The sequence below is a fragment of the Egretta garzetta genome, unplaced genomic scaffold (genome assembly GCF_000687185.1).
Source record: "Egretta garzetta isolate BGI_Z169 unplaced genomic scaffold, ASM68718v1 scaffold368, whole genome shotgun sequence".
Classification (NCBI taxonomy): domain Eukaryota; kingdom Metazoa; phylum Chordata; class Aves; order Pelecaniformes; family Ardeidae; genus Egretta; species Egretta garzetta.
The window spans coordinates 3,736,878-3,764,562 of NW_009260684.1; the positions used below are offsets into that span (position 1 = coordinate 3,736,878).

Here is a 27,685-nt window from a genome sequence, read left to right on the forward strand (position 1 = left end):
AAGGGCTCAAGGGCACCAGCTGTAAACTTTAGGGGAGAGGAAGAATAGGTTTAGCACCTGGCAGTGCCAGACAAAGGCAAGGCGGTTTCATTTAAGCCTCCCCTGCTCTCTGCCATAACCATGCTCGGATTCTTGACAAGGCGTACTAGAACTTCACTGGAAATTGGATTTCCCTCAAATAGTTCACAGCAGCCAAGATGCAGAAGATGTGAAATACAGTGCCACAAGGCTTTATCAGCATCATAAAATTCAAAGATCTTGCATGCGCCAAGACAGCCAGAAAACAACACACAAGCGACACCACTGAACTAACCTGTTGGCTCTGCTGAGGGCCCTGCAGAAGTACAGAACTCAGCCTAGGTGGTCTCTCTTTGTAAGGGTATTTACAGTTTTTTAGTACCCATGGGAACATGGCAGGGCAGCCCACAGCCTTGGGGAATTTAGACAGGTACAACCAATAAACATGTTTTCCTACAAAATCCACGCACCCGGAGACAGTAATTTAAAAAATGGAAGCAACATACCACAATTATGAACTTGCACCTATGTTTTCTCAGGTGTCTGCTCTTTACAGTAAAATCCCTTTTTTAGGAAGTCAACATGGTGGTGTTCCTTCACTGCAGAACAAAACATTTCTCCTGTATGTTTGAAAGCAAGAAGCTGGAAATGTTACATCTTCACTGTAAAACAAGTTCTAGTAGCACTTGGAAGGAAAAATGACGTGAAAACAGAAATAGACAGTAAAAACTCTTATCTTTGGACTTTTACCCTTTTGTGGCCTCCTTCCCTGACACCCACCAGCACTAGGCAATTAGATCAGATAACCAAGCCCAAGAAGAAATCAGTATCAGGATCTGCATTCAAACTGTATAGTTTTGATGGTGTAACATGCATTACCTCGCTGAGTGCATTTTGTAGATGATAAAGAAGTGGGTTTCAAAGACCTCACTGTTAGTATCTGAAATGGGTAAGACATCATTTCTATAACTAGGAAGTAGCTGATAGACCAGTGCGACATTGGCACCTTTCAACAGAAATATAAATACAACTTGAGACCAGAGTATTAAAAATCCCAGTAGCACAGCGAATGCCAATCACCAGAGGAAAACGCCTCCAAGGTGTTTGTGTATGACCACTGAGGAAAACCCACTCACCACTTTCTAAATACAATTCCTGGGCTGAAGAACACTGCAGGACCTGTCTCCATACCCGACAGACAGAAATGATGCTGTCTTGTCCTGCATTATATTCAAGCCTATGGAAATAGCAGTAATTTAAGTTAACAGCAGTAGCCTGCTCAACAGGATCTGTAAAACACTTCAGAGGTGTAGTCTGTAAAAGCTTGCCCTGTGTATAGTGGTTGTCATTTACACGCAGGCCGTAACTCCTATTTGGTAAGAGCAGAACACCTTCGAGGAATTAAGTTTCACACACAACTGTTCTGTGGGATTACAGAACTACAAATGTCACAACATTCATGCTTAATATGCAAATTTCTTTATACAACAAGTGGCAGGATTAATTTTTTAATAGGAAAGCTGAACACTGAAGAACTTTAATACACAGCTTAAACACAGTAGGATTGTATAAAGGTAATTTTGTATGATTTTGTAGAGTTCTTTGGTAGCAAGTTTGCAGCAGAGCATATATGAACAACATACAAGAAACGCAAACTCATTGAGAGTCATAATTATAAAATGATCCATAATTTGGGAGCCCGACAGAAGGAAGCAGGAAGCCATGCTCCAAGGGAGAGGCAAGGCTGTGCCACTGTGTATTTTATTTTGTTCGTTAGTCAGTCTACAAGGACACACGGTACCTCCAACCAACCTGCATTTTGAATTGCTGCTTTTGGCAGTGAATTATAAGCGAACCCATTCCTACGTTCACGTCAGAGCAGGCAGACAGATGCACTGTGAGTTACACTGGCGAGGGCAGACATTCACAGTAAGCTTTCATTCATGTGGCAATTTATCCAGCATTCTTAGGCAAACTCTTGTACACCTTTTATGCAGAAAAGCTTCACCCACACCAGACAAAAACTCTTTTCTTCCTTATTTCTGGACAACTTCTGTGGTCCCAGAATCTTTTTAATTATAAAAAGAATTCATTCACAAACTCCATGAGGTTGTTCACTGGGAATCTGTGATCAGAGCTTCCTATTGAGCAGAAAGTTATCAGTGCTGACTCCAAGAGGCAACAATAGGAAAGAAAAAAAAAAAAAAACTTGAAGTTTAAGTACAATCAAACTTCAGTATCGGTCAAGCATAAAAAGAAAGAGAAGGAAACTCTGATTGGGGAGTTAAAGTGAAATTTTACCCAGCTTCAGGTAACAATATGTGCAAAATATAGCATGGGTAATGGGTAGAGCAGCTCAGATCTGCAACTGGAGCTGTACCATTTGTGGCATTTCTAAACCCAGTCATGTCTCCATTCTCCAAGAACCTAAAGCATTCATTAGAGGAACGACAAGTGAATGATGTATAAATGAAGTCTAAAAGAATAAATGCAAACTTCTCTGTAAAGTTTTCTTGCGTATATAGGTAGAGATCACACTGAACTGTTACCCCAGTTAAACAATTTCCACCTGCCAGGTAAGCAACTGTCAACTGACCCAGTGAAAATGGAAAGCAAACCACCTGTGTTTAAATGCCTTCAGGTTTGCAAAGACATTGTTACTATTCACAATTACTATTAAAAAAAAAAAATCTGTAAGATTACATTATTTGCAACATACTACCCTAAATACCCCAGTTACCAAAAGCTGCACCTACATCATAAAGCAAGCACCTTGGAAATAATTCCTATTTTAAATTTTTCTGCTGGTTTCTAGCTTGTGTAGACATGTAGGAGTGTTACCTTTTGGATTTCTTTTTTTCAAACTCAGTTGTTCCCAGGTCACTCAAGACAACTTCAGGTCCTTGCAGAGTCCATTTCCATCAGCGTGTGCTCATGGATGGAAGTGGCGGTCAGCATCAGACATGATGCAATTGTCTCAGGAATGTACGATACTGGCACCTTCAAAGAGGACCCAGCTAGCCTAAGGACTCACCACAAAATTGTCTCACACCTTTTAAGTCTGCAGATACTTGCTTTGGGTGGAATCTATTTCTCTTTGCTATTTCCCCTGTAGAAAGTTTTTTTACTGGTCTCTTATGACTCAGCTAATTTATCACCACACTAAGTATCAGTCTTGCATTTAATAATTTCCATTTTCCTGACTGTACTCACAGCATTTTAAGTTGTAGGAAGCAATCAATGACATCAAAACTACTTTTTAGAAGATGCGGTACATGTTTAGGACTATACAAAGCAAAAGCTTGCACGCTGCCTTTGTCTTGCCACTTCTTTCACCTGTGGCATATATACATATTTTCCATCTCATTTGATTCCTGCACTCTCATCTAATTTCTCTCATTCTAAGTAAGTATTTTAAATGCTTGAAGTCTTTAATCTGTCAGATTTGAAGCTCTGGTCATCTACTGGAAATACAGCTGCTTAACCTGAAGCTGAAGACTCAAGACCTCAGTAATTTACTACTCATGCTGACTAGTTTTCTATCTCTAGGCATTGAAGGGGACAGATTGCTTTGGGGGATACTCAGAAAACCCAGGAGTGTACTGGTATCTCTCCAGGCACATTACCTGCAGCAGTCATCACATGTTTATTAAGTTTGCAGTTAATCTCTTTACCTGTTTTGAGACCCTTAAGATTCAAATATGTTTGAACACAATGCAAGCCTGACATTAAAAGGTAGACTTTTTTTTGTTGTTGTTTAAACGAGACAAAAATCAGTTTGGAACACACTTTAGCTAATTCAGGTGTCTGACCCTGTTGCAGTATTTAACCTTTTGACCCTAACTTCCATTTTTAAAAGCTAATGAGAAGATTCATGCACCTTATTCCTCTCATTACAAGAAGCTTACAGTTTAGAGAAAGGAAATGACAGGAAAAGATACATAATAAACTACACTTCTGCTTGGTGTATGACTTAATCTAACTTTTATTTTAAGGATGCCCAAATAACTTTTGCAAGAATAGCATGAAGATGCCATTTCTGCCTGGCTTTGGTCATAACACGGTTCTCCAGATAGTTTTTTAGATAGCCTTCTTCATTCCTGCACCTGGCCAATATTCATGGTTTGTTTTAAACAACATTTCCCAAAGTTTTCTCCATTTCCTTTCCACTGCTACTTTTCAGATCACAGTATAAAACCCAAACCACCCAACAAATCCCAAGCCCTCAGTCAATAAGAAGATGTGATTGCTGCTTGCTTATTAGCATCCTCATGGAGACTGGGAAATACCACTCACAGGGGAAACAGATTCTGGACCTCATGATGCATCCAGAAGTACAGCAAGAAATGACACACAGAAGAACAAGAAACAGATCTTAACATACTAGATGACTCTTCTGGTGAATCTTCCACCTAGGTTTTATTCATTATTGAGAAAGCTAACCAAGGAACTCAAAATGTGCACTGATACTTTCATGTGACACAACTCTCTTGGAAGCCTGGCAATGCTCTTCAAAATGTTGTACCATACACTCTCAGAAGCATCTTCCTTTAAAGAGAAAGGACTTTCCCTTCTCTAAGGGGCAAGTGCTTTCTGCCTGTACTAATTATAATTCTTTCAAGTCTGAAAAAAGCACAGAGAAGATTATAAAATAAAACATAATACTTTACTTTTCTGTATCTATACTGTTTCATCAGTCTGATAAATTATCTACAAATGCATAAAACTTAAGCAACATTGTCCAATGCACTCAGAATGGTCCCAAATTCAATTACAAGTAAACCACATTGAATAGTTACTGTACAGTAAACAAATGGGTGAAAAACTGTAATTTATTGAAACTCATAACTCAAAAAATATAAGATGCTGTAGTGTACAATATGTTACACAAAGCACCCTAGGGTGCACATTCAAGTCAAGTAATAACTCCATCGCCCCCCAAACCCTGGTACCCTAGTACTTGTTCCATATACAATCATGCACATTTACTCTTCAAGAGGAAGCCCCCAGTATTCTGATGTATTAAATAGCACCAAAATCAGCATAGTCCTTTGAAAAAAATGGGGAGCTAAATTAACTTGGCCAATACTTTTGACAGATATTACACATTCATGGAATTAAACAGTCTAAACTAACCTAAACAGTGTGTACTGTGACAATTACTGTTCTAATTTGAAGTTCTCCCCATATAGCAGTAGTGGAGGCAATCTGCTCTAAGCAAAACTACTTATGTACTTCCTACACAAAGCTCATCTGCCTTTTTTGTTGGAAATAAGTCTATGAGGGGCGCGGAAAACTTGGATCTTTCAAGAACAACTACTGGTCTTAAGTAATGAAGCTGTTTTAAGGCAAGGTCTCCACAGTCCATTAGTGCCTTGTCCAAGATCGCCCTCAAATTTTCTAAAGAAGGGGCAGATGATGATTCTGACAACAAGGGCTGGATTTCTGTTAGCTGCCCATTACTATTTGGGGTTATAATTACATTTTTGTCATTTACAAAGTTGTTTACTGGTGTATCCCCTTGACCGTCTCCCTCTTTTTGCAAGGTTTTATCTACTGGCAACTGTTCAGGAGACTTCCATTCTACTACCTCATCAAAATCATCATCATCGTCATCATTTTTCCCCTCACTTTCCTGAATAAATTTTAAAAATGAAGACTCAAATCCCATTGGTTTGTATGTCTTTAAATCAAATGGTTTGGACACTGGAGGCTTCTGAAATTTTTCTTTTGTAGCACAAAGTACATTTCTTTTTGCATTTTGATTAATTGCACTATGTTGACATCCTTCTGGGTCTTTCTCTCTTGGCAACTCTAATTGTAAACTGGGGAAATAAGAGCTATTCTCTCTCTCACTATTTTCAGAAAAATCTTCAGTTTTACACACAACTGTCTCCCTGATGTTATGCTCTTCCAAACAGGTGTTCTTTGAACTGTGGTTATATTTTAAAGTGCCTGAATACATAAAGGCACTCGCATCAAAACTCACACTACTCGACGGACATCTTTTTTGGTCTTCATTGCTTACATCTTGAGGATCACAGTCAGTATTTGGAACAAGAGGTTTTTCACTTTCCTGCACATCAGGATTAGCTGATTTATCATCTTTAACTTTTACACCTTTTTTATCCGAGTCTAAAGCTGTGTTGGAGCAGGACTGTTTTTCAGTCATGATGCCACACTTAACACAAACAACAAGTTTCTGAATCTGTTGCTCTATATACATATTGGTCATCTGATGTGTGCGCTTATAGTGCCTCACTATACTGCTTTCTAGTTTGACAACAGACAAACATCCCTGAACCATGCAAGGGTACTGGGTCTGGGTAGACTTCTCTTCACACATTTGTAGGGCTTCCTCTTTTGTTTTGAAATTCATCAAATGCTTTTCTCTACTTCTGCTAATTCTTTTAGATTTTTCTTTTAACTGCTTCCCATTCTGCTTGCTTATGTCAAAACCATCTTTCAAATAACTTTGTTCATTTTTATCTTTATCTTGATTATCTTCCTCCTCTTTCTGATTTCCGAAGAGACTATCATAATATTCACTATGTCGGAAATATACATGTTGAGAGTAGTGACTGTAATTTGTGAAAATTCGATCACAGCCATTAAGATCACAATGGATTTCAAAATCTTTGTTTAATTTTTCTTCATTGGCATGTTCTTCTATTAGGTGCTGTTTAAGCTTATTAAAGGTATAAAATACAGCAGGGCAGTGTGCTTGATTACAAGCAAATCTTGCAGATTCAGCTTCAGCAAGCAGTTTTTGATCCTCTAAGTGTTCATTGTGGAAGTCACTACAATGCTTAGCAAGAGCTTTAGAACATAAAAAACGCTTACCACACTCTTTGTATTTGCATGCAAATATTTTTTTACATTTGACAAGTTCCCTTTTTGTTCTAGTTTTGTCTTTTTCTAAGCAGAGCTGTTCCTTATTATACTGGTGAACAGTTCTATAATGGCGAATCAAACCTTTCTGGTTGGTAAATGCTGAATTGCAACTTTTATGTATACAATGAAATGGCTTATGGTACTTATGCAATATATAACATAAGTTTCCTTTAGCGACTGTTCTTTTGCTTCCTCTTCCCTGTCTTGCCTCCAGTTCTTCCCTATGACTGTCCAGAGAAGCTATGTTAGATGTTTTTCTTGTTACATTATTGTCTGTCTCTTCACTGGACTCCAAATCTGTCTCAGAACTACAGTCTTCCTTTTTAGGATGACACAGCTGCTCAGAGTGGTTTGAATGTTCAATGAATTCAACGCTGGTTGCACAGACAGGTGTTGGAACAGTGCTATTTTTATGCACGTCATCTGTACATAAACCTACATGGTCGAATTTTTCATTAGAACATGCCTTGTGAACTACCCTCTCACAGCCAATTTGATGTTTGTTTCTATAGTGAATTCTAAGGTGTGTCTTTCTTGTAAATGATCTTTGGCAAATATGACACTTAAATGGTGAGTACCGATGCTGGAACATATTTAATTGAAGAACCATTTCCTTTGAATAGTTATGCTTTTTAACATAATGCATTAAGAGAGCTTCTCTGGTCACAAACTCACACGTACATCCTTGACATTCACAGAAAAATGGTTTAGCTGCCAGTTGAGTAAGATACTGGCTGGGTAAATTATCTTGTTGCTCTTGAAGCTGAAATTTTGAGGTAGTTTCATCTACTGACTCAGGGCACTTGGCATCCCTAGATGAATAGGACTGTAAAGAGCCCAAAAAAGGCTTGTGTCTTGAAGAATTCTGAATGTTAGAATTTTTTAAGCTTAGATGTTTCAAGCCTAACATTAGTTCCAACATGTTATCTTCAATATTTGATTCTTTAGAACTATCATAAAAAGATGTTTCTGGGGAAGAAGGACAAGTTTCTTCCTTAAGGCCATTGCTTCCTTTAGCATCTATACTACAATACAAGCTTTCTGGAGAGTCAGCATTTGTATCTGAAATATGACCTAACTCTGTACTATTGTCTGCAGGGGATTTACTGTCCTGAGTGTCACTCAACAGGTTGAGAAAGTCTTTAGTTTTCATCTCCAAATTTTTTTTACCTTTAAAGTTATATGGATGGGCCCTGCGAAGGTGTTTTTGCATACTTCTGGAATTTTTGTATGTGGAACAGCAGCCTTCAAAACCACAGGAAAGTTTTTTTTCATCAAAGCAAACTGCCACATTGGAACACTGTTGTTTCACATCTGCTGGATGGAACACTCCTTCCTGGGACATGAGAAAACCTGGAACTGATTGACTGTGAGCCATTGTTTCAATCAGTAGAGGAGACACCTGTCCTTGGTTTACTGCAGCATCTGTGCTGTGGTCCCCACAATGAAGACTGCAATTACTTTCACTGTCTAGATCTTCACTGTCAGAGAGTGCTTCTTCCTTAATCTGTGGAATTTCCTGAGAGCCTGAGGGATCCAAGTTATCATTAAGACTGGAATTTTCAGATTGTTCAAGCAGCTGAGACTCTGGAAGATAACTGCATTTGTCTTTTGAAACAGACTCTTCAAGTTTTAGTGTTTGCTTCACTTCCCCATTTGACACTTCAATATTATGCACTGCAAGGTGATTCTGAAATTCAGTTTTTGAATAATAAAACTTTTTGCAACCAAAGAAGTTGCAGGTGTACGAAGCATCTCTGAAGTGCTGTGCCTCGTGATGGTAAAGTTGCCCCAAGTCACTGAAAACAATATTACAGCCATTTAGCTCACATTTATAACGAAGATCATCATGTGTTTGTTTGTGATTGAGAAGCTCATTAACTGACCCAAATCTAGCATAACAATCCATTGACACACACATATATGGCTGAGGTCCACAGTGCACGCGCTCATGCTCCCGCAAATGAAAGGATGTCATGAAGTGTCGGCGACAGAAAGCACACTTCTCTCTCCTATTTTTCATATCCAGGTAGTGTTTTGCATTCTCATCATTGTTTTGATGTTCAGCTTTCAAATGTACACTTAAGTATTTAAACTGTTTAAATACTCTAGAACAATCTGTTCCAGGACATGGATAGATGTCTCTGTCTTGTAGCTGGCAATTTTCCAGTTGGCTAAATGTGACATATTCATGTGTGTCATTTTCAAAGTTTTCCAGCAGCTGTGGCTGATGTGACTTTTCCTGAAACACTGGGGGTGGGCTGCTGGAAGCTGTTGTCTTTTGTGGCGATCTCTCTTTTTTCAGTATTATTTTCTTTTTAGGTCTGTGTGTTCTACTGGGTGGCATTTTAACATGTTCCATTACATGTGGTACAAAAAATTCCTTTCTCTTGAACTTTTTTGTACACACCGGACACGTATAAACACCATCTTCCATATGCATCTTAGAATGATGCAGTATTCTAGCCTCTATACACTCCCTTTTGCAGAGCACACAAAAAAATTTGTATTGAAGCCATCTCTGGTATCTTTCTGAAGAACCAATTGGTTTTTTTACTCTTGCTTTTTCTTTAGGGAGGTTCATTGTGTCTTTTCCATCATAATATTTATGTTCTTTTAACTCATCATAGTCACTAAAGAAAGTTTCCAACATGTCAGTTTCATTGATTGACATATTACAACTTGCATCATCCTCGGAATCAGAAGCTACTTTCCCTAACAGTTTAAGGCAATGTCGCTTTAAAGTCTTCCAGTCCCAAAATTCAGGATCAAATGGCCAATATGCTTTCAAAGCTAACAGCAGCTCACAACGGAGGGAATTTGGAACCAGTGCATTTTCTTCATCAAATTTTTGATCTGGTTGCATATAGAGCTCTTCCAACACATTAAATCCACTCAAAGTTGGCTCAAGTAAAAATTCTGTGAGCTGACAAGCTCTTCTAACTTCAAGGTCTTCTGGTAAAAGGCATGCAATTGTTTTACATACTGATGTCTTCATTTCATCACTTCCATTTGATCTGATCTGAAGGGCTCTCACACATAACAAAACAGACACAGCAAGTCCTGCTTCTTCTGCCTGTTTAAAATAAATAAATAAAAAACAAAAACAACAACAACAAAAAACCAACAGCCACAAAACAAATGTTACTTTTCTTGGTAAGTATAGTCTCTCTAGAACAGTTCTATGAAAAAAAACTGCAATGAGAGCATCTGATAGACTACAGCCCATTCAGAATGTATTCAGGCATCTGAGTGTTAAGGGCCCAAGTCACTGAGCATACTCTAAAATGTTGTAGTTTATTTTATGTGAGGAACCTCTTATACTTTTCAAGTGAAGGGAGCCACTTCACATTTAGTGCACTCTTTGGAGGAGTCACTTGAACTAGTTTAGGCATTAGATGTTGCAAAACATCTAACTCCTCTTCCTCTTCACTGAGTGACTCTCAATCGTAACTAAGTCAGATGTCTAAAAGAGAATGGTGTAAATCTTCCATATATATTCCTCCCACAGCATCCACACAAGGATATTAATTCAGAACATGCGGTACTGTGTAAAGAAATTAATGTAAATTCACATCCTGAAACCAAATAACCTTCAACAGCATAAGCAATACAGTGGCAGAAATTATTCCTGATGAAGACAACTGGACAACTTCCAAACATTTTCTGACGAGTCTACGCAACTTTGAGACGCTGCTCAATAGTATCAAGAAGAGATACCTACAAGTATCATTCACATCCTCTTTTTAAAAAATAATATATTCCAAATGCTATGTGGACAAAGTTGAAAGTTACCTTGTTCCAAAAGCATACTTTTCAGCATAAAGAATCTGAACGCATGAAGTAACTATTTAGTCATTATTAGTAAAGATAAGTAACAGTCAAGCTGTTGATGAAGAGTGTAGAGAGATGACATGTGACTAACACAGTCACACCCACCAGCTCAGATGGTAAAGAACCAAAAGAACTAAGAGCAAGTTAAAAGAATTAGCAAACTCTTACACTCACTGTGCACCGCCTATTGGAAGTCATGCAATACTACTTTTAATTCAATAACAATGTTAACTTGCTAGACAGCAATAAAAAAGCCACTTCCCCATGAGAAGAAATTTTAAAATGGTTTATCAGGAAAGAAAGAACTGGCACATAGTTAACAACGTATTATGTATTAGATAAAAAGTGCACATTCACGCACATTTTAAAAGTAGAAGAAGGCCAACTTCAGAGAAACTAGGAGCAAACGCTTCCCTACGCAATCATTACCAGAATTCATCTTTGCTAAAGAGGTCCGGACTCCCTTCTATGATCTGTCAAAAGGACAATCACGTAACCTATCTCATCTCTACTTTGACTCTAAAACAGGGCTCTGATACTTGTTCTTCTTTTATCAAATCACACTTGATAACTCATTTGGTTCACAGGATTAACTCTAGTCAGTGAAAGAGACTCCCAGGCAAACAAACCTGAAGCTGGAGAGAAATTTAATTGAAAAAAGGCAACTTGTTTGTTTTATCCCTAATCAATTTGATGCCTTAACTGTGAATTAAATCATATCCAGATAAGAATGCAAAAAGATGAGCAAATTTGGGAGGGTACTGTTAATTGAAACATTCATAATGTGGCAAATTCTACTCTACACGTGCAAAAACTATGCTGCTTTTCAAGAAGAAAAATCTGGTATCTTTTGGAAATGGTGACATTCCTAAGGGAAAACCCCATATCTAATTTAAGGTCCATGATCTGTGTAATACTGTTACTAAAACAGTTAAATCCTGTTATTATCAGCTAGCGTATTTTCACTCCATTAAAGCGTGCCTGATTCATTTTCATTCATAATTGCCCTCCACAGATCTACTCATATAGTGACCAGACACAGGAAATTTCAGTCTAACCAATTCCGAGAGTCAGAGTAGCCATCAAAGGGAGACAGAAACATCCCGTTGAGCAACTACCCAGATTAACCACAGCTACATCCCTTCTGCTCTGCTTATGAAGAGCACGCCATATTTGCCTCTTGGGTAGATGGATCAAATAAAGTCTTTCCATTACTCCCCAAACAGAGATTATGAGTTAATAAAAATTGCCGTTAAGCATCTCTTGAACCTTTCTGCAGCTTTCTAAAGATAGAATAGAAGGTAGAAGTCCAGATGTGATCGTATCACACATTTTGAGGAAACATTATTTTCCCAGAATACAAAAATATGAAACATTTTAGCCAAGTCTCCATCTCTTAGAGATACTGCAGAAAATTGTTGCTGTGTCTCACTTCTAAACAGGCATCAGATCAAAACAGAGCTATACTTTGTTTGCAAAATACTCTCATATTGTATTTTCAGAGTAACAAACAAACCATTTCATACTGGTTGAAGGTCACTTCAATGTGTCAAGCTGACACAAAACTACAGTGGCAGGCATTTTTCAGCTACTTTTATTAGTAAACTATTAGGCACTTAATCAGAAAGCATGAATAACAAAATAAGCTAAATTTTATATCAGTTCAGTAGCATTATTAAGAAAAAAATAAATTCATGTAAACAGTTCTGGCTGTGTCCAAAGACTTTGGACTGCAGCTTACTTACTTCAGATTGTATGACTCTTATCAAGAAAAATAAATGCTGTAGTGTCTTGGCAATGATGCCAAACTGACGACATCTCTCCAAAAAGGAGTCTAAGGAAGGATCTATTCTTCTCTGTAGTTTGCTCCAGAAAAGTGTCAGTTCCCTGAAAAGAGTTGAAAGCAGAATGTAAGAACATTGCAGATAGACACAATTTGTCCAGAGTCTACAGACTTTAGTTCAGAGTTGACGCCGCAACAAGTTAAGTGTTATTAAAAAACAGCACACACTTCAGTCAGGACTGCAACTCTGAGAGATCCTGAAGAGAACTGCTACTGTGCCTTACTCTTAAACAAGCATTGGATCAAAACACAATATATCTCCTCCTGTTATTTAATGGGGAAAGACACTGGCAATGGGATTCATCTCACTTAATGCAGGCATCTATAGCTTCACAGACTTTCTTCCTAGACAGAAAAAAAGCCCCACACTTGCAGAGCCTTAACTTTTCACACAGAAATTTAAAATAGGTAAGATGAATCCTAATGTAAAGTAGCCACTTCTCTCCCACCAGGCAAGTAGCTTAGATGCTGACACCTGCATTCAAATGCTGTAACTGCCACTCAGTGCTTTAAAAGACACCTCTAACAGAACACACTTTGTGAAGTGTTACATAAGGGACGCGCAAGCTGAGAGCGTTGTCTGCCGTCTGCGAGCAGTTAATGTGCTTTACTGTTTGTACCATCTGAGCACAGAGCTGTTATGTTAAGCAAGTTGTTATAACCAAGGCAACACAGTCACTGAATGATGCAATCTGTCACTTTGCGTTGCTTTACCGTCAAGAGTGAGTGCCACAGAAATGTAAAAGCAGCAGAATGACAGGATCTGTATCTTTTATATCACTTGCAAAAAAGTTTTTCTTCTCTTCCTTTAGTAGCACAAACTTCACCTTTACTAACTTAACCACTCTGTGCATCAAATTTTATATAAAAGTTTACAGATTCAAGGCCTCTAGAACCAAAAATCAAGAAAACACACCTAGGAAAACTTTACACTGAGTATTGGCAAGCCTTTTTCCTCTGAATTATTGCAATCCTACTCTTGAACCCCAAGCCAAATGAAAGGGAATGAGGCCTTGTTATGGATCTGACCTGGGATACACTTATTGCACAAAAATGGCCAGTATTTTACTGGTAACGGGGGTTTTTTTGTTGTTTTTGTTTGTTTGGGTGTTTTTTGTTTGTTTTATTTAAAAGCCTAGAAATAGAATAAACAGCCTTTCATAGTCAGGAAGAGACCGCTGAGAAGCTAGACAGGCCTACAAGAAACTAGTATACAAGCAGTATGATTCAAGGTGCTTTCATTTTAAATCCTGAAACAGAACTAGAGAGGAAAAAAGGTAGACACCCAGAATATCAGCAACATTTCCTACTGCCCTTTAGCCCCAAGAAGCTGTCAAAATGTAAAGTTTAATTGAAGATCAGGATGACTAACATGGAAGAATTGTATGAAGGGAAGCTTACACAAGGAAGGCACAGGAAAAAAAAGTATTACAAAAAATTTAACTCAGCATCACCACAACAGAAACAAAACAAACTTGAAAAATAGTTTTTCAAGACATCAGTCACTTTGTGTATCTATTCAATACATTCACACAGTTGGGAGTTGGAAGAATAGTGAAATGGCTTCACTCTGGATAATCCCTTATTCCCAAGGGGTTTTGGCAGAGCAAAAAGTTTTCAGTATTTGTCTTGTTCTCTTTCCCATCCCACCCCTTCTTTCTGCAAAGCTAAAGTACATTGCTGGAAGGGGTCCTCAAGGATGGTGATGTAGAAGTGTTCCTCAGATAAACTTCACACACATGGAAAGGCAAGAAAGGACAGCTGCCAGTATTTGGGCAATTTTCCATTTCAAAATTGATGTGAGGCAGTGCTGAGAACAGAAGGAACTCCAGACAGCCAAGTATGTAGTAATACTTGGAATGGAAAAAAAAAATAAAAAAAAATCTTACTGGCGTACCAGACCAGAAAGAAGTTTTTTTGAAGTTATGCTTAGCTACAGTTTATACTTAATGCCACTTCTGTCTATGCTAAAGATCACATTATTTTATAGATTGATGAATTGCCTGACTGCTAAGGCAATCAGCTGGCTCAGAACTACTGCCCAGAGCAGCACCACTTAGATAAAAATTCCAAACACAGCAAATACAGTCTTAAAAGTAGCATTACACGTTATTTTATGATTATCAGCAACAATCATTGCAAAACCTTCCAATTTTGATAAGGAATAACATATACAAACCTAAGTTTGCTTTCATCTTCAGCTGTAAAATGAAGCTTCACACCAACAGCACTAACTCATAGACATTTATGGTTTAATAGTCTTCTCTTGGAGGTACAGACTTGAGGCTACAGGACGAGCTGAGCTAAGCTAATGAAATAGCTTAACCTCTCCAAATACACAATAAGAGGTTTGTGCTGGCTTGGAGAGATAGAACTGTGCCATCAGTCAGATGCTAGAGCAGTGAAGACGGGAGGGAAGGGAGGTAGATTCTCCCTTTCTAGACTGAGAGTGATGTTACAGCAGAACAGATTTAACAGCTTACAACTTCCAGAAGCACCAGTGTTGCACTTCTTTGCTGGTACTGGTCTGACCACATGGCAAACTAATCAAGCATTAATCTGTAGAAAGCTATACACAGTTTTGGCTGTGTTAGATGAATGTGCTTACTACAGGTCAGATGGACTCCGAGCCAGAACAACAGATGAAGCAGACTTGTGCAGCTAGCACCACAATATGGCGAGAATTTATCTTCTGCTTTTGGCAGCAGCAAATTGTTAGGATTGGCTCAAGTATGAGCACCAAAGCTCCATCTTCATCCACTATGTAAGACACTCATGCATAAAAGAGTCTCAAAACCATCCTCACTTTCACCCGCTGTTCACAGCTGCCAACAGGTGTTTTCCTTTGTCTAAACCAGAATACTTTCCATCTGGATCACTTATGCTGGTTCACTCTGATACTGCATAAAGCAAGCTACGGAGCAGAATAATGGGAATGGGTGGCTGGCAGCAAGCAGGATTGCACTGGATAACATTGCTTGCTTACAGTGTCTGTTAAAGGCCAGCCAGGGGCTAGCAGAAAATATCTCATCAATGTACTGCTACTCTAAACATCAAGAAGGACATGATCCAGAAAAGTCTGCAGGAAGCAATTTTATTTATGGATCCTACAGATGAGTGGAACATTTCTCAGTACATATGCTAGGGCTTGTCTGTCGAACCAAATCCATAACAGCACAAAGGGAAGCTGACCTGCAAACGACACTGTACCAGAGGGTCTCTGCTCTTCTTATGCCCTGCTCTCCTCTCAAAGATCTTTAGTAAATGTCACCAACCAGTCCTGGTCTATCCAACTACCTAATGCACTAGAAGTGCACTATGAAAACAGATTAAATCTTAAATAATTTATTAGCTTGAAACACCATTATGCAGGCTTATGATTAAATACACACAACAAGAAGTTACATTTTATTATTAACAATCAAAATCCAAAAGGTGTTAATGACATTGCTAGAAAAATTTCTAGTACAGTCCAAGTTGTCAGTAGATCAAGCATCACAGGGTAAAATAGCCATTCAACTACAATTCCTGTCTTTCTGAACCAGACAGGACCTTCTCTGAAGTGAATTAAGCGATTGCTGCCCCTTAAAACCAGCAGTTGGTCACAGAAAGGAATAGTCTCAGTTTATGCCTTCAATTTAACTAAGCATTTTGAGTGCGTATTTATGCTGTACTTAAGCCTGTATAATGGCTAGCAAGTGACCTCTAGCATACGATTCCTCCACATTAGTTTTAGCTACAGGATTAGGCTAAATATGCATATTGCAGCGAGTCCATCTTAACATCTCCTGTCCATCCAGCTAGCTCTGACAATTGTCATGCTTTTGACTGAGCTCAATTTACTCATGCAGAGAAAGCAACATTACCTTATCTCTTTTCTAGGGTACTGATTCAAATCAGCCCTGCAATGATTTCAGTGACCACCACAGTTTGTACTGAGCAGAGGACTCCTCATTTTTGTAAGGCATAATAACTACAACATTTGTAATGTGTAATCTCATGCCTCATGAGTTAAGCTGGCTGATCTGACAAAAGAAAGGTTCCAAATTAAAAGTTTTATGTCATATCAGTCACTTGAATTCATCTACCATGTGGCTAAATAATCACCAAATATGCATCTGCCACAAGGAAAGTGGAGTGGCCTTTTTTATTGACCTCCACCTGTCAAACAGCAGTTCACCATTAGACCAGCAAGGCATCCTTATTTTCAAGCAACAATACTTCTGAAATGGACTTAGAGGTACAGCCTCAAAGTGAGAAAATGACCTGATGGTCAAGAAGTATTACACCAGTTTCCCAAGAGAGGAGTCCATCAGAAGATGAACTTCTTCAATCTGGGCTCCAGCATCCTGGAAGTTTTGCTCTTCAGTGGATACAGACCACATCAGTTGTGTGCAGTTCTGTTGTACAAGGTGTGCTATGTACGGTATGAGAATTTGAATTTATACACCTATATACTCTGAGCAACCTGATCTAGTTAAATATGTCCCTGCTCACTGCAGGGGGGGTTGGATGTAAAGGTCCCTTCCAACTCAAAATGTTCTATGATTCTATATAATTTCAGTGTTAGACAGAAGACTTCATTCTCCTGTCTTTTCCCTGGGGGAAGGCAGCTGGAACTTGAGGAATTTGTCCAGATAGCAGCAGAGGGAGCAACTCTGGCATGCATGGACATAGCACCAGTTTGGACCATCACCTTTCATTTGAACAATCACTAACAACAGTGTAGACACAGTGACACGACTTCAGCATGAGTGACACAAACCTGCTAACACCTTCTCCAAGTAGGAACATACTTGTGTTTCTAGACTCTGCTAACATTTGTACCTTCAAGTCTTCACCGGTTATCACCTAGGCTAGCCAATTTTAAAGCTGATATGGAAGTACCTACTCATGTTACAGCTGCACCATGTTTTGCGTAGACTTAGCTTTAGGCAGGCCTCATCACAGGCCACACTGGCATGGAGATGAGAAATCTACAGTTGTAATCAATCTGTCCCAACTCATTAGTCAGGAGAAAAATGTAGGTTAGACAGTTACAGAACCTGAAAGTTCCATTCAAATTCTAATTAGTTTCGGTTCAGACTTTGTCCTGCAAGCAAAAAAATCTACCCATAGTTGTCATCACAAAAAAAAAAGAGATGTAACGATAAATGCTACATCACTGAAATCTATTCTCCATCCCCAATAGTTAAAAAGTCTCAGCTATGCATGAAGTCCAACTCCCTTCATCTGCACCCTAGGGATACAGCTTTTAGATAGAACTGCTTAACAAGTCTCCTTGGACAACAGCAAATAATTTAGTTCACCCTGAAAGAATGCTAGTTGTTGTTTGGGTTTTTTTGTTTGGTTTGTTTTTTCTTTAAAGAGAGATCATCGGATGGATCTTAGCCTCGTATCTCTTTGGACATGGCTCTAATCTAATCTCTAATGACACATTTCGGTAGTGAAAAAACAGCCCCTAGAATTTCAAGGTGTGGTGGGCTCTCCCCTCTTGAGTTTTTCACAAGTTCATTTCTCTCTACAAAGGTATGCTTTTGCTCAGAAAGACATTTCTGGCCTGAAACAGAAGCAATATGTGGATACTTCTGGCCTTTTTGTACACATGATTGGACCAGGCTAAACTATCAATCATTCTGCTGACACTTAAGTGCTATGAAAACTTTTCTTAATGGCTTTGAAACGTGGAGTGAGTAAATGAACAATGCCATAGCTGACCAAATCCAAAATTCCCAAGAAATACTGGAGATGTCTGGTAATGTAAAGTTTTATCCAGATCAGCATTTAAACAGGAGAAAACTACACATTCAGCCATGCCTTGAAAGCCAAAACTATAAACCCATTTTGTAAGGGGCAGAAAACAGCTTCCCTGCTTTGGCTCTACCAGTTTGCCACTGGTGAGAGAGAGATACAAAAAGTTTCCTATCTCCACACAGTTAAGAGGGCAGAGAAGTTTTACAGTCACAATTTGGCCAAGGTCTAGTACTACAATTCTCAAGAGTTTTAGAAATGACAAAAATATAAAAAGGCTCTTGGGGAGTGGGGGTAGGGAGTTAAAGGGTGCTGCCTCTGCACATTCCTACTACTTACATCTCTGTGGAAGATACGAAAAATGGCAAAGTCCCATGGGTCTTAAGTATTCAAGAAGGAAGAACTGAATTACAACATACTTTGTGGAAGCAGAAAGCTTAGGGGTTTAATATCAAGCCAGGCAGCACTGATTTACTTACAGAGCTACTGTATCGTTGAAGCACCACTGTTAATACCAACAATGAATGCTGTTTCATTTTAAAATGATTTAAATGTTACTTTTGTCCAACTAACTGCTCTATTACTGTAGCAAGATGAGTCTTTATTTATTTTGTCACAAGTTATCTAGAAAGTACTTCAGTCTGATGTACTTTTCAAGTGAAAAGATACATCCACTTTCTCTACATATTTTTGTACTATATTAGCTCAATTCTCTTGCACTGAAGCCCGTGAGGAGCAGTTAGGAGTAGCAGTAATACAACTTACCAAGAGCAATACACATTTGCTGTTTGAAGTTGATGAGTAAGGTATGTTGTACAAAGAATAAATGCAGTGTTTTCTTGTCCTTCAGATTCCAGATTACATATAATGTCCAGTACTTCTTTGCAATCCACCTTTGCAATCTTAAAGAAAAAAAAGAAAATTAAAAGAAAAGGCATTTTATTCTCAGCATGTTTACAAAAGAAACGCACGTTTACTGTATCAAAGGAAATGGTCTCACAAACATGCGAACAAAACACTACGTCTCCTCATAAAACCCAGAGTTCATACCACACCTTTCAGCTACAGAACAGCACAAGAAGTTCCCATGTTAATTCTGATCCCTTCTCAGTATTAGTATTCTTTGGGACCATCTTCTACTTTGGGCAGCTTAGCCAGATTCTTACATACAACAGGCAACAGTCTATCTACAGCTTCGCATTCCTCCTCTGCAGGCATCCCCGTCTCCTTTTGAATATCAAAACTCAGGTCCAAAAAGGTCAAGAGAGGTGAAAAAGCCAGTCTCTTTTTCCTCTTTGTCCCTAAGTGCTGATCCTGAACAACCACACTCCAAAGCATGGTGTTAAAAACAGAAGTGTTTAGAGGAGATAAAAATTCCATGGAAGTTCTGGAAAGCCTACTTAAAGGTAGTACCTATCCATGTATCAAAACAGGGCATTAGCTTGATTATAAGCCAAGTATTTTAGACCACAAACAGTAATTATGTATTTTTAATATATTTTTCCCACCGGATTGATTCCACTTCACAGAATAGGCTGTACTCAAGCAAACAGCTACTTTAATCAGCTGTTGCCAACAAACAATTCAAGCCTCTTGTTAATCATGAAAAATAATGATATAGAAAGAACAAAGGGAATTAAATATACCAAAATAATTTTCACATTTCCATACAGGCTTGACACTGGAGTTTACTGAACAATGTCAAGATTTTCTAGGGTCCATTGGCTTTTGGTGTTCAACTTGAGACCCATGACTGACCTTTTCCAGCAGACATTTCTAGAGCAATTCACAAGGTGCAAGTGTTTGCAGATGCACTAGTTTTGCATTTGAAGAAGAGTTAAATTTAGCAGATTTTGGTCTAGGGGTTTTGTCACTGACTCACCTCTAGCAAGAGAGAAACCTCAAGAACTGATTTCAGTCGCAATGCTTTACTAGCTAAGGGGACAGACATCATTGCTCCTTGCATGTTAGAGATAATAAGCACTTTTTACAATATCTGCAAATCAAGTGCCACCTCTATCAGGTTGGGGAAGACTGAAAAGCAAGTCCATGTGGAAGAATTTTGAAGGTGTTCATTGCTGCACAGAAGAGGACATTGCTGGTCTGGCTCACAGATTTTAAAAAAAAAAAAAAAAAAAGATACTGCTGCACACAGTCTCCCTCCAACATCCTTTGCTAGCAGTACCTTTCTTATGTTCTCATCTACCTTCAGTACTTACAGAAACACAGACTTTCAGCTTGCGTGGGAAATCTAGTTGAATACATCTGATAGCTGGGCAACTTCTCACAGTATTCTACCACCTCTCTCCACTCAGTTATTCCTAGTCTTTATAGATTACAATTTCTGTCAGCACATTTTATAAAGCAAATTAGGAAAACAAAGTGAAGTGACTCAAACTTTTGTCTTTGATAATTTCTGCAATTATACGCTGCCATCTCCTCAATACTGCAGCAAATATTCTTAAATAATGCAAGAGGCTGCCTGCTGTGGTTTGATACAAGCCTGATCTTTCAGGTGTTGGTTTTCAGAAGATCAAAAATTGTCAGTGCATGTAAACATGGGATATGTTTCCTCCACAAATCTGAAGATGATGAGGTAGTTTGTCTATTATCTACTTGGCCAGGCAACACTTGACAGGGATCATGCTCAGTTTCCCAGTTCCATTAAAGTAACTATCACTGAACAACACTACCGCTGTTTAAAAAACTACAAACTTAAAACCTACTTACTAGGGTTTCTTAGGCTACAGAACGCTAAAGCCCACATTTTTAATAGCCATCAGTTACTTCTCAGTCAGACTCAACACTGTAACAAGACCTGGAACTTCTGCAGTGCACTGGACCAGCAGGAACAGCAACAAACACAGCTCCAGCAACAGGCAGGTCTGTGGCACTTGGAGCAGCCTGCAGTCACAGAGCACATGGGATTCGTTCTCCTTCTCATAGAGAAATTTGATTCTTTTTGGCCAAACTCACTCATATTCAGTACATTAACTACTGCATAAGCAACAAGGCAATTTGTTTCCACGTCCTGTTTATTTCAAACTTTGTCAATTCTGTTAGAAACCCAACAAGACTAACAGCTGAATGAAAATTCAGAGACTACAGAATGAAAGGTACCAAGATATTTAAAATTAGAATTGTTGAAAAATGCTGTCATCCTCCCTATGTTCTGTTAACAAGAAGGATGCCAGTTTACTCCTCAAAGTTATTCCATGGAATGTACAACCATGCAAGATTTAGCTAGTCTTCCATGTCATTTTAGTTTGAAGAAAAAAGTTTTAACATTACAAAGATATTTCACTTATGTCATCATAAAATTCTCCTACCACTAACCTAAGCCTCCTACCATTTTTTTTATTAGGACATCATGTTAATACTCCATAAAAAAGGGGCACCCAACCTGCTTATCTAAGGAGACTAACCTTCCTTTCAGGAGGTAGAGTTATACCATGAACTGATAAAAAGCAATTTAGTTTCAGCTCAGAGACTGTAAATTTCCCCTGACTTGGGACAACATACTCTTGAGTCTGTAAATGCAAGCTACTCTTTACATTAAAAGGTACTACTCTTACATTGAATAATGCTTCTATAACAGCAAGATATTTGGGAGCTGGTGTTTCAAAATTTAATAAAAGAACTTACTTTATATCAGAAGTATTTCATTGAGCATAAACAGTTTGCAGGGCAAGGAAGACTTAGGTTAAGTTTTTCTAATCTTCCAATCAAATTGGAAATTACAGAGGACAGAGAACACCTGGTTTAAGTTGACAATGGAAGCAACACAGGAACTAAGAGTATTTTTGCAAGAAAACTCATGATAAACAACTATTCTTCCCCAGTATTTTAACAAGCTTCATGGTCTTTCCCTCTTGCTCTTCTAAGCATACAACCCAAGAACAATTCCTTATTCCGTAGGCAGTGTCTGGAGAAGGCCTCCAAAAGATGACTGTTCTTAAGCTTCCCAGTTGAATTTTTTTTACAAATGGGATAATAGGATTTTCCTTAAATTCAGAGTTCAAATGTTTTACTCTCAGATTTTTAAATGGTCTTTCCCAAAGGAAGTCCAGACTGAAAAACCCCTACTTTGATGATAAGAGATGGCTATAAGGAGCTCAGATGCAACCTAGCAGACAATCACACTGACATTCTACAGAGATGACCAGTTACAATTAAAACAATCAATCTGGCTTTAATTTTAACTGGTTGTTTCATTTGAAAATTTTGGTTTTTTGGTACACGTGGCACTTGCCTTGCAGAGAAAGCCATCTTAGATTATGGAACATTTGGGGCTTTGTGCTTTTTGCAATAGTAAAGAGTGTTGTTAACTACCTGTTAACTACTGTGTAGAAGAACCTCTAATTAGCACCTTAAATGGTTCAATAAAATTGGCAAATTCAAGCCAAACACTGGAATCAGTAAGCCAGGCAGTAATTCTTAGTTATGTTACTTTCTAAGTCTCCCCCTAAGCAGCATGAGATTCTTGTGAACAAATAATTCTTTGTTGTTAATTTTGTAATTACATGTTCACACCGTTTGTTACACGTGTGCCTTAGGATCAATTCAAGGTACATGAAAATACCAGAAACACAAGGGACAACTTTTATATATAGTGTGTGCATACACACACGCATGTATGTGTGCTTGTACATGCGTGTACATGTGCTATTGCCTACATAGATAGATAGAAGTCATTCACCAGCCTTAAGGAGCTCAGCAACTGAACTTCCGAGCCTGACCTAGTAATTCCAATCACTTCCAGTTCCTGGAAAGGGACAACCATACATTGTCTAATCTTCTAAGACACTTTCTCAACAATCCTCCCCAAGCTATCTTTACTTATATTCACCCTTTTTCTTCCAATTAATTTCTCAGCTAAGCCCTGTTCCTCCATCTATCCCGTCCTACTCTGAACTTCAAATTTCACTTAACCCTTGTTTCTTTTATTAGAGTTAATTCCCTCTTCCTCCCAGTGGGTTTTCGGTCATTGACACCTCTTTCTCCAACAGCTGCCATTCTTTGAGCTCTTCATCTTTCATCTTTTTTCCAACTCTTTTCCCCACTTGTGATTAGACCTGATAACTTTCTACCTGAGGAACAATAGGTAACATGAAGATATAACACAATTCTCACCTTCTGAAAACAAAAGGTGGAAATAAAAGTGTTTTAGAAGTCTCAGATTTCAGCAATTCTCTAAAGAGTGCTAACTACACAATTCCTGTGACCAGGCATGCAAAGAAACGTACATGCAAATCCTCATACTGCCAATTATTTATGTAAAATTTTTGGCACTAACACCACTGACTTTACACTTTTCACAGTGTTGGCTACTGGTCCAGTTAAGTCAATAAACCATACTGTTTTAAGATACTGCTTTGATGCTTAGTCAATTTTCCCATAAAAGGTCTAAGTGATTACCATAATTTTGGTAAGTGATTACCATAAAGATACAATCAGTGTTCTACCTTTTACACTTGACTGGCAAGTAAAGACTTTTCTGAGTATCGAGGTAAACCAGATACAGCTACACCTCACAACTCTTAAATGAAACTAAAAACTGAACACAGTTTAATGTGATTTCTATGCCATTTATCATTAGCAGCCAATCCAATCAAAGAACATGTTGCAAGTTACCTATACATCCCCAATGCCTCCAGTAGGCAGATCATTCTCTTTTGGAACTCTCCTGCAGTTTCACTCTTCAGCTTCAGTTCTTAGTATTGCAGAAATAAACTCTAAAATGCTTGATAAATATACATTAAAAAGGGACTATGGATTACTAACCTCCTTAATGGAGTCTTCATTAGGCAGCATAGAACACACACATGTGATGTAGGCTTGGCGAAAAGATGAAACATTTGCAATTTCTGGAGAATCTGCACACAATTTGGACAAGAAAGTAGCTTGGGGGATGCAGTTTGACTTCATCAAATGTTTTATTCGCATCTGCAGAAAGGAAGGCCCTTCTCGTGTAATCAATTTATTAGCTAGGAAAAGAAAAAAGCCTTTGAGAATACACCAATTTACAGCTGACACTCAACTGAAATTGTCTCACTGCATTCACACTTTTATTACAAACTTGTATAAGTATGGTCAGCTTTCTTAGGAAACTCTAGGTGTGATAAAAAGTGACAGCAATAAACGGAATATTGTCTCCCAAACAAATTCAGACCAACTGCTTAGGGAGAGAACGTGAGCTACAGAAAACAGACACACCCCCCACCAAAAGATAGCATCTTTTAACGCAATAAGGAAGTACGCCACAGCAGTGGCTAAAGGACACCGATCAGACAACATAGTATTTTGAACAAGATACCAGTAGTTTAGCAGAGATTCCAGATCTTCAACTTTAAATTGTAGCTTCACACTCCAAAGAACCAAAAATATTTCAAACAAAGCATTATGTACTTCTCACCGGAGATTTTTCTACCCAAGTTGTTCAAACCCCACATAATGCCAAAATATACAAAAAGCAGTTGAGGGTGAAAATGTCATCTTTGTGGTACTTTGGAAAAACTGTTTGACATGCTAAGCTTATGCTCTAGATCAACCACATACAACTAATTATTATGAGACTTGATGAACCGATTCAATAATTTATTTCATCTGATTAAAACCCTCGCAATTTTAGCTTGATTCTCTTCCCAGATACTTATCATAGAATCACAGAATATCTCAAGTTGGAAGGGACCAGTAAGGATCATAAAGTCCAACTCCCTGCTCCTCACTGGACTATCTAAAACTAAACCATATGACTAAGAACATCATCCAGCTGCTCCTTGAACTCTGACAGGTTTTGGCCTGGTTTTGGCTGGGATAGAGTTAATTTTCTTCCTAGTAGCTGTCATAGCACTGTGTTTTGGATTTGGTATGAGAAGAATGTTGATACCATCCTGATGTTCTGGTTGTTGCTAAGCAGTGCTTACACCAGTCAAGGACTTTTCAGCTTCCCATGCTCTGCCAGGAGCACAAGAAGCTGGGAGGGGGCACAGCCAGGACAGCTGATCCCAACTGTCCAAAGGGCTATTCCATACCATATGATGTCATGCTCAGTATAGAAACTGGGGGAAGAAGAAGGAAAGGGGTGGAGGGGATGTTTGGAGCAATGATGTTTGTCTTCCCAAGTCACAGTTATGCATAATGAAGCCCTGCTTTCCTGGGGATGGCTGAACATCTGCCTGCCCATGGGAAACAATGAATGAATTCCTTGTTTTACTTAGCTTGCGCACACAGCTTTTCCTTTACCTATTAAGCTGTTTTTATCTCAACCCAGGAGTTTTCTCACTTCTACTCTTCCAGTTGTCTCTCCCATTCCACCAGGGGGAATGAGTGGCTGGGTGGTGCTTAGTTGCTGGCTGGGGTTAAACCACAACAGTTCTTTTGGCGCCCAGTGTGGGGCTCAAAGGGTTCGAGACTGGAATGTGCTAAATTGAATTTATATCTGTTAAGCTATTGATCAGTAGGTTCCAGTACATACCATGGGGCTTGCTTGCCCTACTGTGTATTAGAGAGTCCAGTGCTCATTAGTGGCTGCTTTTTGCTTCTGCTGCTTGCTGTAGTGCTGTAATGCTGATCATCTCACTCTGCTGTGCCTGGGAACATTTTGATAACCATATTTACTCACACCTAAGCAACCATGTATTGAACTCTGCAAAGGAGCCAAGTGACAAACTGAGCTCCTGTATCACCAAATGAAGGTAGGAGCAAAAGTCAGAAATAAATCCCTAGTCAGATATTTATCTTAGCACTTAGCTTTCCTCTGAAGTGTCTATTCTTTTCCAGCAGCCTGCCTGCAACAACCTCCCCTTTCCCCGAAAAGGGAACAAAACCTCATTTTGCTGCCTATTCCTCGGAACAGTTGTTTTCCCCTCAAAGAACCTAATTCTGTACTCAATCCTAAATCTGTCATGTTTCCAAATGTGTCCATGAACATATTTTCTCGTTCCTTCTCTTCCTAGACCTCCTGCTGTTGTGTGTTCTGTCCAATGTTCTATCAAGTATATCAGGACTAAACCAGCTTGCTATAAAAATCAATGCAAAGACACCTTGCAAGTCTTCCCTCCTCCAAACCCTTTAAAGCAGTAAAGGGTCAGTGCAGTTTCAAACCACACATATCTAAAGGGCTCTTATCCCAGGATGAAAAAGTAAGGATAAGAGATTCCTCTCTCACCCAAAACCACTTGCAGTATAAGATGAATTTAAGTTATACCACAATACTGTAAATACAGCCTTTATAGAGCATGGATGGCACTAAGGCGTGAAAAGACTCTGTGGTCACTATGAGAAGTGTTCAAGAGAAACAGCATCTCAGGGTGAACATTTCCAATGGAAGTACCTCTGGAACAGGGCAACAATGTGCTAAAGTGCAGTAAAGTATGCACAAACAACACTGAGGTCTGTTTTACAATAGCAGTGTGGTGGAGAGTTCTCCCAGCTTTCCTACAAATCAACTCATGTCAACAGAGGCATACCAAGACATTGGCATTCATCTGCTGCACACAGCAACAAGCTCACCCTAACCTCTTTGTTCTTCCCAAATTATACTATTTGTTAGGCAAAAGAAAAAAAATGTCTTGAAATAAGACTATTGAAGTTAGCTTCCTTAGGTATAGAAGAGCATCAGAGATTGAGGCTGATGAACAGCATCTATTATATTCACTTTGGGGTATTCCTATCATTTAGTCACCTAAAAGGCATGAGCAGCAATGATTTTTTGTGGCCCTTTCTTCAAGCAAATATACATGCCCAAAACAACCATCTTGAGCCAGCTGACAATACAAACCAGCAACAGCCACCCTAGATGCACAGATTTATTAACAGCCATAGAAGCAGCAGACAGAACCTAAGATGCTATGAAACTTTTGCTGGAACAAATTTGGTAAGCCATATTTACAGTTAATGTCAGTTCCTTTTCAGGGCCGGTGCATTAAAAGAAAAAAAAAAAATTAAAAAACCCTAAGAACTCTAATCAAGAGAGATAAGAACATGTCACATTTCCAGGCTCTGATTCAAGTAAGCCTCTGATGATCTTGATGAGCTACCAGTTCACAAAACAAAGCTGGGCACATTGAGCTACTGTCACATCTGACTTGCCAGTGGCCTACAACAGCAAAAGCTAGGAATGCTTTTCAGAGACACACTGCAAAAAAAAAAAAAAGCCAGAAAGCCACAAGCTATTCAAAACCCCGAAGTTTTAGATGACTGAAATAGCATCCATTTACAACATTTCAGAATACACTCTGTGAAACTGTTGTTGTACTGAAGGATAAAATGGCAGTTTGACTAAAACAACTGAAAACCCCTCGTGCTAGAAGTCTTTCTGCAGCTTTTACTCAACACGCCTAA

General features: G+C 38.7%; 1 protein-coding gene across 1 annotated transcript in view; it reads right to left on the reverse strand.

The window, feature by feature from the left end:
- Positions 1 to 1,324: 1,324 nt before the first annotated feature.
- The window catches only part of RLF (RLF zinc finger), a gene marked incomplete at its 5' end in the record, with an annotated part of 48,557 nt that continues 22,196 nt past the window's right edge, over positions 1,325 to 27,685 (reverse strand). The window contains 4 exons of the mRNA XM_035901203.1: positions 1,325 to 9,988; positions 12,492 to 12,633; positions 19,106 to 19,242; positions 24,125 to 24,327. Of these exons, the coding sequence (XP_035757096.1) occupies positions 5,246 to 9,988; positions 12,492 to 12,633; positions 19,106 to 19,242; positions 24,125 to 24,327 (5,225 nt within the window). The remainder of the gene's footprint in view (positions 9,989 to 12,491; positions 12,634 to 19,105; positions 19,243 to 24,124; positions 24,328 to 27,685) is intronic.